Source organism: Varanus komodoensis, unplaced genomic scaffold (assembly GCF_004798865.1).
Source record: "Varanus komodoensis strain SLA01 unplaced genomic scaffold, ASM479886v1 scaffold18_1, whole genome shotgun sequence".
In the NCBI taxonomy this organism is placed as follows: Eukaryota; Metazoa; Chordata; class Lepidosauria; order Squamata; family Varanidae; genus Varanus; species Varanus komodoensis.
In genome coordinates this window covers 7,615,187-7,628,369 of record NW_025335548.1, presented here as the reverse complement: position 1 = coordinate 7,628,369, position 13,183 = coordinate 7,615,187, and the positions used below count along the sequence as shown (strand labels likewise).

General features: G+C 47.0%; 1 protein-coding gene across 1 annotated transcript in view; it reads right to left on the bottom strand.

The window, feature by feature from the left end:
* Nucleotides 1-3,972: 3,972 nt before the first annotated feature.
* The window catches only part of F9 (coagulation factor IX), a 10,776-nt gene continuing 1,565 nt past the window's right edge, over nucleotides 3,973-13,183 (bottom strand). Inside the window, exons 2-8 of the mRNA XM_044427135.1 lie at nucleotides 12,978-13,141; nucleotides 10,862-10,886; nucleotides 9,624-9,737; nucleotides 8,848-8,976; nucleotides 6,752-6,963; nucleotides 6,437-6,551; nucleotides 3,973-5,569 (exon numbers count right to left, since the gene is read on the bottom strand). Coding sequence (XP_044283070.1) covers nucleotides 5,025-5,569; nucleotides 6,437-6,551; nucleotides 6,752-6,963; nucleotides 8,848-8,976; nucleotides 9,624-9,737; nucleotides 10,862-10,886; nucleotides 12,978-13,141 — 1,304 coding nt within the window. The 3' untranslated portion in view covers nucleotides 3,973-5,024. The remainder of the gene's footprint in view (nucleotides 5,570-6,436; nucleotides 6,552-6,751; nucleotides 6,964-8,847; nucleotides 8,977-9,623; nucleotides 9,738-10,861; nucleotides 10,887-12,977; nucleotides 13,142-13,183) is intronic.

Sequence of the window (13,183 nt, the reverse complement as noted above, 5' to 3'; positions counted from 1 at the left end):
TACTTTTTGCAAAATGCATACAAATATTCCTGAATCAATGGGAGGAGAATGCATACATTTCAAAGATGTGCACAATTGATGTGTCATTTGGGAAAATACGCATGAAAAAATGCACAGATGTTCATTTGGAAAGGAAACAAACCTATAGCTTACAATCAGATATAGACTCAAGTTGGAACAAGCTTTGGAATGGAAATTTGAGATGGAATTTTGAGAAATCCAATATGCTGGAGTTTACCAATTCACACATCCCTCAAATTGCCACAAGCCTTCTAGTAGTTTAATGACCTTTGACAGAACCTGCACCAACACGTTCCGTGCTCTCTCTGCTGGCTATGAGGGAGAGAAGCATGCCTGCTTTTGCAAAGCACATGCTCAGGAGCTGTGCTCATATTCTGTGCTAGTGACCTCACTTTGCATAAAAAGGCTGTCTGTATATTCATCCATGCTGCAGTAATAGCCATGGACATTCCCATAGTCCCTGATGACTTGCCTTCCTTCTGGGCAGAAGAAGACATTTTATTATGGGAACAGCAAGTGATCAAGGACGATTGGATTAAGGCTTAATACAGGCTTAAGGTTCATGGACCAGGAACATGGATCACTGACCAGGATTCCCATTCAGTGGAGTTACATAAGCAGAATCCCTGACCACTTGCTCAGAAACTTTCTAAGTCTTAGAAACTTTCTAAGTGGATGTGAGGAACTTCCACTTGTTCCTCAGTTTATTCCCCCGTGCACTTGCTTCCGGGCTTAAGGATGATGTTCTTTTTGATATCACAAGGCATGCTGCCTCTTTTTAAACAGGCCTTAATTTGCCAAATTTTCATACTTTTCACTGGGAGAGAAGACAAATATAAATATCAGAGTTAATAACTGTAATTGAATGTAGCATTAAAGAATGGGTTAACTTTGTGAGAAGGAGCCTCAGTGCATTTCAGCCTCCATCATGATCTCAAAAAGGTGTTTGGAAGCTTCCATTTTTAGACAAACCACAGCCTAAATCCTAAACTGTGGTTAATTGCAACAAGGCAGCTTCATAAACGATGGATTGTAGTTGGCTTGCCTCAACTAACCATAGTTAAGATACATCCCAGTTTGTCCAGGCTTGGAGAGCATGACAAAGCATGAGACACATCAGAATGTCTGTGGTGGAGGGAAAAGAGTGGACACACATGCCCAAAGTTCACTGCAGCTCACTGCTATAACGCTAAGCCATCGTTATGTCCAAAGCTCCTCACAGTGTGGCACGGAAGACTCTTTCATTCAAGACCTCCAGCTTCCTCTAAGGACAACCCTATATTGGTTGGTCTGTATTGAGTATTGGACTTCTTGGAAAGGGGCTTCACATTGTACTGGGGAGCAACCCAGAGAGTAATAGCATCTCAATTGAAGGGATCCAGTATTCAGAAATGCTTCTGTCAGTCCAACTGACAATAGTGCTGCTTGTCAGTTGAAAAATGCTGTGAAAAGAAAAATAGATAGAAACAGATAGAAAAATACTGTGAAAAGTTATCAAGCCATCCAAACATCCCTCATGTTTTAGCCCTTAAAAAAGGCATTCAAGCAAGAAGTCTATGTTAACAAGACACTAGTTTCTGCTGCCCTGTGCTTTTCAGTTTGTGCAAATCATATGAATTGTGCATGCACACTTTAGATGGTGCACCTGGGGGAATCACTGCAGTTGCAATCAACTGGTTCCAGAGCGTTGTTTAAACTTGGACAGAAAGGTTCCAAGTGAATCCCACTTTCCTTTTATACCAAAGATCTTGTGCTTGGTGCTTTCCTAAGTCTTCCCTAGAATTGCCCAAAAAAAAAAAAAAAAAAAGTTTTGTGTGAAACATCCACGTACTGTTAATAAAGTGGACTAGTGTCCTAACCCGCATTTTAATTTGGGTGGGTAGATCTTCAGTAGAGTGCCATTTTGTTCAGACATGAGGTTGAACTTCCCCCTCTTCACCACAACAATTAATTTGGTAGTTCCCTCAGTCTTTCTTAAGAGAACTAATACTTTTTCTTGCAGGCACAAAACCCCAACTGGCTAGGTTCATTTGGGTTTTGACTAAACAATAGTCATTATAAACTGCATTTTGTTTGAGTGGGTAAACCTTGCAGTCTTCCAACTTTTCATAAGTATACTTGATAAGATTTTGCAGCTCCCTGCGAGAAACTTTTGTTGCCAAAAGCCAAAGCCTTGAAATGCATTGCATTGCACTTTTTATGCACTTTAAATTTTTAAGTTGCAAGCCTTTGCACAGGAGCCATAATTGATGACACGCTTGTGCAATGCAAAGTGGCTGGTTCTCTGTTCTGGTTTTGCTTTTTTGTTTCCATGAGTGTCCTACAGAGACTCATGAATAGTGAGATGAGTTATCAATAATCCTTTGGAATCGTCCTTTAGCTGCAACCACACTCTGGCCACCATGACTAGCATTACTGGCTTTTTGCGGACTGGGGCCTTCACTGAGATGGCGTCAGAACACTACCTGGTAATGAGCCATGCATTCTTGGAATACCCTGCTTCTAACACTAACATGACTCTTCATTGCTTTATAGACGCTGCCCTGTATAAGACGAGAAAGTTAAGCTCCCCCTGAGTTTTCAGGGAGAACTAATCTCATGCCATCTTTGAATGCTCCATTGGAGACTTGACATGGTTGTTCGAAAGAGAGAGATTATTCAGTTGCTGGAGATTCCTCGTACTATCATGATCCATCAGCATTTGCTACACATCACAGCTTCATCAACATTTGCCGTGACCATCAATGGAAGCCATTCCTTCGTGTTTTTCATGGTTTCTCCTACCAGTGGAAAATACGGTGCCATTTTGTTCTGACATGGGGTTGAACTTTCCCTCTCCTCTCCATGACACTTAATTTGGTAGCTTCCTTGGTTTTTGTTAAGGTGACTTTTGTCCCTTGCCAGCAACCCAAAAATAAACAGCAGCAAACAAAACTCCCTGTGATTGCTTAGGCTTGCACCAAGCAATTGCCATTATATGTGACATTTTCTGATTCAGTTGATTTTTCTATTTCTGGAATGGGTGTGAATCTATTCCGGCCACATCAGCATAAGACCATCTTTTGGGCTAGGTGATGCATGGCAAGGCAATAATGTTGAGGAAAAGCAGGGTTTCCTTTTGCACTAAGGCCCCAATCCAGAGCTCATGATGTCAGCTGTGGTTCAAGATCTTCTGGATGGTCAACTCAGGATAGTCACAGCCCTCTCTGGGTTTTCTTTATACCCAGGCTCTCTAGTGAAGCGTTCAAGTTTACATTGTAATTTTTGGGGAACGCATGTGCCATAATGGAGTTCAATGTCCACATTTGCACTAATGATGTTTTTGTTTGTGGGAAGTCTGTACTCTGCAGTATCTGGTTTGAGAAAGGCTTCATGTTAGAATAGGAGTTGCGTATTTTCTCTCTGTTTAAAAATGAGGTTTACATAATTTATGTTCTATTTTATGTTCTATATTTATGTTCTGTTATGCTCTTTGCCTCCTTCTCCCTGCCTTTCTGGTATGTACGAATTTAATTTCTTGTGGCATCTGAAAAGAAAGAGCAGGTGCTATGGTTGGGCCACTCACATCAGCCTAAGGCAGGGAACCATGCATGCAAAAGCAAACCAGTAAGTTTCTTTCTTTCCTTTTCTTCTCCTTAGACGCCACTTGTGGGGCATGGATCTTAAAAAAAAAAAGTTTGGTTTGGTTTGTGACCTTGATGCCAAGCTGTACTAAAAGCCTTTGAGTGAGAGCAGACAGTGGCTGAATTTTCATTCAAACTGTTGCTTGCCTTCATACGTTACTTGAGAAGAAATTAGGCCAGAGACCAGCCATTCCCTAGCGTCCTCTGGCTGACTTGGTCTACAACTCCCATAAATCCCAGCTACACAGCCAGGGGTCAGAGTGATGGGAATTGTAGTCCAAAGCACTGATTGGGCATCAGGATGGGGAATCTTATTACAGTCTGCATGGATTCTTAATAGATTTATTAAGATATTTGAAGAGATATTTCTTAACACACAAATTCCAAAATTAGAACCCAATCAGGTTAATGACCGTAGATCCAGTCCTGCTCTCCATAGGTCAATTTTTTTAAAAAAAGGTCATATCGAAATACTTTTCTTAGCAATCACAAGGCAAGTAACACATCTTGGACTTTCGATCTTGACTTCTTTGTTCTGTACCTTACACATTTCCCTGAATAGAGCTAGTTCTGTTAATCTGAACGTGCTGTCTTTGGCTGCAATCAGATACCCACGTACCTGAAAGTAGGCTGTTGGGCTCACTTCTGCATAGAAATGTACAGAATTGCACTGTTGGACTTCTAAAACTTTGCACAAATTGGTGATGACATCTTAAAAGTAAACAGGGTCACCAGTTAACATATATGATAGTCCAAGCTTTACTGGAGGAGGGAATCCCTTCCCCTGCCTAGAGATTTAAAATATATTGTAAATGTTCTTGTAAAAATGTGTTAAATCTATATTTAAGAGGAATTATCAACATTGATAAATAAAGAAAAATATATATGAAAGCACTTCATGTCATATGGAGGGTTCTGTGCTGCTCAAATTCAGTGCAATACAGGTGTTTTCTTTTTCATGTTGTCTTTTTATTTATGTTTCACTGTCTCCTTCATACAGGGGTGCACCGAGTGCCAATTTTGCCTTTCAATGCATTTGCTATGCTAATTTCCTAAGCGGCATTATGACCCTGGCATTTCCCTTCACAACAGACGTGTTTGTAGGTGCTTCAAAGCACAACACAACACGGTACTTAAGCAGATAGGACCTGTTGAAGACTCAACCTTACGGTCCTTGCATGTTGGTTTCCACAATTCGAGCCAAGCAATCCCACTCACTGAGCTCATGACTCATTTTCCTGACTCTCCCAGGTAGCAATTCCCATGTAAACCATTTTCTAAAAGAAACCTGTGTGAAACCATGTCAGAGTTGAAAATGGGGTTGAATGCTTATCCGTCTACTCAGAAAAGGAGCAGAATTTGCTTGGACTGGCTCTGAATTCATCTAAGCCTCGTCGTGTCTCTTATCCACTTCATGTACTTGGCAACTCGGGTGTAGACACCATACTTGTCCTTCTGAGCACACTGCTCACCCCAGCTGGTTATTCCTGTGAGGAACCAAGTGCCCTCGAGGTCTGTTGCATACGGTCCTCCACTGTCCCCCTGGCAGGTGTCCTTTGCTTCGGCCGGGACACCCGCACAGAACATGAAGGGCGTGATGCTGTACCGGGTATTTCTCAGGCAGGTCAGCCGGTCGATGAACTGAACCCGCAGAACTTGCAGGACGCTCGCCATCCTCCCTTGGTGGGTCAGCCGGCCCCAGCCGCTCACCGTGCCCAGGCCGAACCGGAGCAGGTTGTTGGTGAACTCTCGGTCGGCGAGGCATATCGGGGTGACGTAATGGTTCAGTTCCAGCGGCGACGCCAGCTCGAGGAGGGCAATGTCATTGTGGTACATGTTTGTCGTGTTATAGGTGGGGTGAGGGATGGCTCTTGAAACCTGCCGAACTTGCTCTGTGTGGTCTGGAGAATTCACATTATGTTCACCTGGTGAAAAGAGCCAAGGCATCTTCTAAGAACACCCTCATCAGCATTGTGGCGTTCTGGGTGTGCCCTTCCTGACTCTGCGGAGACCTACCTGGCTGGTCTGGGCTTCTGAACCCAGAGGTGGGATCAGGGCTGAAGTGTTTGCTGAGGCACTGGGACCCTTCAGCCCCCTGACTCCCACAGGTCTCTTTTCCATAACAAACATAGGGCTGTGACCCTCCTTGCACAACTTCAGCAAAGACAGGCTGTTTACCTGTAACTGTCATTCTTCGAGTGGTCACCTACGCATTCACACTTATGGGTGCTGCACCTGTGCAGTGACGGACTGCTCCTTTGGCCATGCCGTCCTCTCTACCTGTTCTTCAATAGCAACCCCATCCAGGTGGGCAAGCTTGCTAATCACCCATATGTGTGATGCACAGAGGCCACGACGAAGAAAGGCAGGTTGCTTACCTGTAACTGTCATTCTTCGAGTGGCCATCTGTGCATTCACACAACCCACCCACTGGTCCCACATTCGTGTCGTTGACTGGGTTCATGTATCATGAAGTGAATTTCCTTAAACTTACGTTTGCTTGCCGGCCCCTTTGGAGGCGAATGATGGTCTTCAGCTGACTGGCGAGAGGGCAGGGACCTCCCATTTCTACAAGGGGAGGAACAGCGTTCCCACCAAAAACCATTATAGCCGAGAGAATCTTCCTGAAAACAGGCAGTGCGCAGGCGCAGCACCCACACATGTGACACACAGAGGCCACGGCAAAGAGCTATCATTTGCAAAATGTGCAGGGCTACATTTCAGAAGTATCAGATGGGTGCTACCGCCTCAAACTAATCAGCCAGGTGCCACCCACCTGCCGTGCTGCTTACCTGCTACAATATCAATCACGTTCTGCATAAGGCAGTGTGCAGCGGTGACAATCCACTTTTCATTGATGATGGACCCTCCACAGAAGCCTTTTCCTTCAGAATTGCGCAGATAAACCTGGGAGCACAGACAGGGCACCAGACGGGGGGTGAGTCAGACCAGGGTGGACAGTGACCTAACCCAGCTTCGGGAAGGCTTCACCTTCCAAAGCAAATGCTGTACTTGGCTGATACAAAAGAGCGGGAGGCATTGTGGGCCTCAACAACTGCAAGGTTGTGCCCCCGAGGACCACCACACCACTGGGCCACTTGTCCTACCTGCCAAGGAACTTCTCCCTTCTTGCTGTCCTGGCCACCAACCACTCGAGTACGGTTGCTTTTCCTAGAAACGATCTGGATCGAATTGACCGACTCTTCATCCTCATCGGTAGCGTTGGGATGGATGATCCAGTCATCGATAGTGTTTGTTGCACGGGTGCTTTTATCGTTCAGCGCCTCTGGAGATGTGATCCTTCCACACGGAAAGGGGACTGTCATGGGAGGATACAGCAGAAACAAGGACACTCTTGCATGGCTGGCAGGGTGGTCTCCAGCTTTAAAAGCCGGGTGAATGTGGAGAGTAGATCGTGGTCGGGCCATAGATGGGCTGGCATCCAGCACTTCAGTTTGGGCAAGGAACACCACCCTGCTAGGTCAGAGGTAGGAGACACGTGGCCCAAGACAGCAGTGCCTCCCTCCAGCCCTTTTTTGCAGCCGCCACTGCCCATGGCTTCCACGGCACCATCCAAATTCAGCAGTGCAGCGGCCACGGCAGTGCCACGCAAACGTCAAAAGAGCTTCAAATGGTACCGTTTGCTGCCAAATCTAGTGACAAACCACAGCAGCAGAAAAAGGAGGGTGTCTTAAAGTGCATCAGATTTCAGCAAAGCAGGGATGTGGGGGCTGCTGGGAACAATGTAGCTCTTGGCCTCTGAAAGTTACCCGGGGTAAACTAAATGCTCATCGGAGGTGGCCTTAATGGGTTGCCTGGGAGATTCCATCACTCATCACCAGATTTTCATTCAGTGCCCTGAATCTATGGGAGGCCACCTGCCCCACCAACCTGCTGTCCTTGGGCCTTTGCTGACAGAAAGCTCCAAGGGCCCTGAGGGTTCTTGTTGCACCCCATCTCCTGGATTAGCTGACTTTTGGCCCACATGGGCTTTACCTCCAGCTGTCCCACCTTGCGGTTTTTTTCCCTGAAATCAGATGCCCTCCTCTCCCTTGCCCTCCATCTTATTTTACAAGCAGGAGTGTCTTCAGGAGGACCTTTGAAACACATAACATGAGAGACTTTTCTCGTTTGCTTTGTCCTATGGGCCTCAGCCTCAGATCTTTTCAGCGTCTCAACCTGCCTTCTATCTCTCAGCTTCTATCTCTTCATCTTCCTCACCTGTAAATTAGGATTACTAACTGCTTCCCTTTTTCTGTGGTTCTGCTGTCTTGCCTAAAAGTGATTTCTGTTGGGATGCCTGCTCATCTATAACCGAAGAGGCAAATTTGTACTTCTGGGTACCCTACTCAGATATCTCCCTCCTGTTCTTGAAACATTTAGTTGCACATGGCTTGCCTGATTCCCCCTGGCCACCGCTGCTCAGGGTACATGAATGAAAAGGGAGAACCTGCTTGGGTCCAATGTCAGTGCACTGATGGAAGGTTAAGGGGATGAATGGCATCCGGTTCTTTTGGGAGGAGCGACCTCCCTGCTGGGAAGCAGGTTTTGGGAATGGAAGAGGTGTGCTTTCTAAGGCCAGGATTGTTCTGACTCTTCATACGTATGAGGACTGCGACAGCTGGGAAATGGGGAGTGTGGGAATCGAGATGGCTGAAGAGGGGGAGGTTATCTCAAGGCTACCATCCCCAGTGGGAGCAAAAAGGGTTTGGGAGGGGACAAGGGAGAGGAGGGCGATCAGCCCCATCGGGTTCCAGACCCCATAATGTGGCATCAGGTTAACAGGGCTACCAGGTTAGCAGGTCTGCATAGATCTAGGAGACTCGCCCCTCTCCAGAGGCAAGGAAGGAGCAGTTTCTAGCTGGGGTTCAGCAAATGGCTTTGTTCATGCACAGAAGCTCATCTTCTTGTGGCTCTAGTTTGTTAGCTGTGAACTGAAAAGAAAGAGCTGCTCTGTAAAGAGGCAGTCTGTTGTTTGAAATGAATAAGGGGAAGCCCAGCTCCCGACAGCCGGTCTTCAGTTTTTGGATTCCTGTGACTTAGAACAATGGCACCATGGGGAACCCTTGCGAGTCAGGAGGCCCAGCGACTGGGAGTGCCAGGATCCGAATAGCCCTGCCTAGCACAGAGACGCAGGTCAGCCAGACACAGGACATCGCTCACAATTTCCATGCCACTTCCAGCTTCAAGAGCTTTGCCACACCTGTTGGTTCACATCTCCTATTGTCATCCATCAGTCTGTATCCCGGAGCACAAGAGCAGACAGCTGTCCCCGTCGGGCCATTCTTACATATCTGTTTGCAGCCACCATTCCTAGTTGAGCAGGTAGCATCTGATGGGAAGCAGAATCACATTTAGTTACTGGTGGGGAAGCCTGAAATATGAGAACAGGAGAGGCTTGCAGGGCAGGGCAGGGCGTGAGTGGGGAGACAAGATGCGGTGACTGAAGGGACCTTGGAGCTGGTCGGGTTTGGGGGCCAGTTCACATGGGTGTTAAGAGGACTTGGGCAGGTCTGTATGTTCCTCCCTGACCTTCCTAAGACCCTGAAGGCCAGCAGGGAGAAGCACCAGTTCTGTGATCTCCAAGTAGTGATGGGAGGTACCAGCAGGAACTCCCTTACGTTCATGTCCTCGAGGAAGGCGGCTGGCATGCTTATTGCTTTGCTTGCCTTGTGATCTTCCAGATGGGAGAAGGTGTGGGGCAGCGGAAGCCAATGGGGCACCAGCTGGAGTAGCATTCTCTCTGTCAGCAGCCTGGTGCCACTGCGGGCAAGCTTCCACTGCACCAGGAAGCCAGGATCCCGACTAAAGTGCTGAGTGCAGAGGGTCCAGCAAGATGGGTTAGCGTGTTGTCTGAACCCAACCCATTGCTTCTGTGATTGGCATCCAGCAGAAGCATCCTCCTCAGCTCAGAAGATGGTTGGCTACTCAGTGCCTATGGCGGGTTTGCAACTGGACACGCACTCCCCGTTGACAAACCTAATTCACAGTTCCTGCCTTCGTACCCAGCAGGGCACCAACAGACGTAGTTGCTGATGTCGTCTTTGCACGTGCCTCCGTTCTGACAGGGATTTGAAGTGCACTGATCTCCATCTTGGAAAAGAAGATTGGACAGGAATTGTGCGTCAGATCCTCCCAAGAGTGGTGTCCCTATTTCTACATCACAAATAATGTGCATCAAAGCAGGTCTGCTCCAACCTTGGGCCATTCATTTATTTGGACTACAGCTGCCAGGGTGCCTGGCTACTAACCGTGCAGTGTGGAGCTGATGGAGCCGAAGTCCAGGACATATCAAGTGCTCCATGCTGGAGAAGGTTGGCCTATACTGTCATAAATGTTTCAATCTGTGAGGTTCCACTGTGTTCTTTGTTTTACTGTAACTCTACAAGACTGTTAAATTGCAATTCGAGAATGCGTAAGTATGCCTCTGATAATATTTGTGATGGTTTCTTGGGATCACATCATCTCATATGAAGATAATTATTTATAGCAGATGCACAGAACTATGGGTCTGGAGACCAAATGCAGCCCTCCAGGGTTCCCAGTCTCTGCCCAGTGTTTGCAAGACGGGCAGGCTGCATTCATGGCCCCACCACCTTCCCCTTTGCATCAATCATGTAATAGCTGCTGGCTTTTGTGAAATCTCCGCCCCTTCTAAAGGTGCCAATGTCTGTGCAAAGACCTCAGTACTAACACTCACTGTAAGCTTCAAAAAGCTGGCAGGTTTTGACATTTTGGGCCTGCTGTATTTGCATTGAGCCCCCAGCCCCAACCAATGGCATGTGGCCCCGGAAAGTTTCTGCAGACAGACGGAAATCGGCCCTGTGCCCTTGCTGTGGAAGGCAGCCCCAGAGCTGCCCGCCCCTTTGCCTGCCGGCTGTTCTGCCACTACGCTTCAGCTGCCCTCGAGTGAACCGTAGTCTAATTCCTGGCAAGGAAATAGAAGTGGTAGGAGAATATGTGGTGAAAGACACTTCCCTCAACTCCTGGAAGAAATGAAATAAATGCCTGAAAAATGAATCTAACCAATTAACGGAGCAAATTGCCAAAGGTGGCCAAAGGAAGGAGCACCAGGAGTGGCAGTGGCTTTCTCATGGCACCACAACACTTTGGCTAACTAAGCAGTCACAGGGCGTCCGTGGAAGGGCCTTTCCATGTTTGCATACCCAGCACTGGCACGTAGCCAAAGAGCAATTTTTTAAAATAGCAGCACTTACCAAGGTAGAAACGCCAAAATTCCATCTACAAGGGAGAGTTGAAATATCAACACAAGCAGAACTGAAACACAATTGAAATATCAGCACAAGCAGAGCACCATTGCATCTGTGTAGAAGCTGCCCTTATGGCATATGGGTGGTCATCCATAGGGCACAATCCTACGCAATTTCAGACAGGAAAAACAACACACCACAGTGATGGATGTGGGGTGTTCGGAGGTGTGGGACTGTCTGGCTGGCACTCAGGAGGTCCCCACTCAGCCATGAAGCTCATTGGGTGACTTTGGGCTAGTCAAGGAGTCTCATGTTGTTGTTGTGAGGATAAAATGGAGTGAGTTTGGCAACCCTTCTTAGATTCCTCACAGGAGGAAGCAAAATATGGCATAGAAGTGGAAGAGGGAAAAGGAGGAGAGGAGGAGGAAGAAATTCCTATTGAATTCAGAGAGACTTGCTCACAAGTATGTATGGCATTACAGCACCATTACACTTAGAGGCAGTGTGGTCTAGTGGTTAGACTAGGATTTAAGAGCTCTGGTTCTAGTTTTCTCTTGGTATGTAGCTCATGGGGTGACTTTGGGACACTTAGCTTAACCTCCCTCCCACAACTGTTGTTGTGAGGATGAAATGGAGAACCTTGAATTCCTTGTAAGAGGATGAAGGCAGGGTAAAAATGCAATGTCGAGGTAATAAGAAGCATGCATAGCATTTCAGCTTTGCAGTATGGTACTAATCAGAATTTGCCGGAAATATCAGGGCAGTACATTTGCAAGAGAACATAGAATATTCTATTTGCCACAGAATTCAGGTTTGACCCCCATTTTTAAAGGTTCTAGTTGCCACTGATGCAAATATTTATTTATTTATTTATTTATTAAAACATTTCTATGCCGCCCCTTGCCAAGGCCTCGGGGCGGCTTACAACATTGAATACCAAATACATTAAAACAATGACAATTAAAATATATACAGGGTGAGGAAGCATGAAGGGTTATAACTTCTGAAATCACTGAAGCCAAAGGGTCACTGAATAAGATCCCGATAGCTTTAGCATCTCATATAGTCCTTTGACACTCCTCATGCCCAGCGAAGCAAGAATTACACCAAATGATTAAAAGTGAAAAACCAAGGAACACATTATCAACAGCAGGAGGCATGTTCAGCGTCTGCAAATCATTAACTGTTAAACGACTTGGAATGTTGGGTGATTCAGAGGAGCATGAAAAAAAGTGGGGGAAGGCAGGCAGGCAGGCAGGCAGGCAGGGGTAGAAGTTAGGATGTTGGACCCAGGGATCTGGGTGCTAGTCCTCACTCAGCCATGAAGCTTCCTGGATGACTTTGGGCCAGTCACTCATCTCAGCCTAGCCTACCTCACAAGGTTGTTGTGAGGATGAAATGGAGCTACGCAAGCTGCCCTGGCTTCCTCACAAGAGGGGGAAAATGGCCGGAGATAAATGCAAAGTAACGATAATGCACAGAATACTGCAGCTCTTACTTCAGAAGCCTGCTTCCTTTAGCAGCTGTGTGTGTGCGTGCATGCACATGTGCATTAAGTTCCATGATGTTGTGTGATGCTTAGAAAGGAATGGCGCACTACTTGCCCTCTGGGAAAGCTCACAGAAGGTGCAGCCCAAAGACCTCTTGCTCCAGATGCACTTTGGCCTCTGATGCTGGAGGCCTGGTGCTTCCAATGTCCAGATCAAGCTTCGCTGGCAGAGCTGCACCAACCCCGCTTCTTGTGCTGTGCAATTTTGCTAGATGGCCATTTGCAGCAGCCTGGACAAAGCACCAGGGAGGGCTCAGATGCCAGTAGGAACTGGTCCCCTCTCCACACCTCCAGCGCCCCTTCCTATGCTCTCCGTGGCCCAGCTGAGAGCTCAAGGAAGCAGCCAGCTTGCCTTGACCTTTGGATCCTCAGGAAAAAGCCCCTCACCAGCACCACAAACAGTATCAGGATGCCTTAAGGACCCAATCCCAGCTGTGTCAGACATGAACAGGTGCCATGAGGCTTACTTCTGAGTAGGCTTGTATAGGGTTCTAAGGCATGCTCTTTTTCTGGCAAGTCAGGGCGCTTGAATGGCAGCATTCTAGATGTCATGGCCTAGAGGCCGAGACTAACCGTTTTCTGGTCATTTTCAAAGACTTCTCTGGCTTCTTCATAACTGCACTTCTCTTCCATGCACTCCCGCTCCAGGTTCCCTGGGACCACTTCCTCCAGCCGTCCAGTATTGTACCTTCTATGTCGGTATAAAACAGTGCTTGCCTTTTCTTGGTTGACAAAAACTTCAAGATACAAGAAATGGCACATTCGGGGGGGGGGGGGGG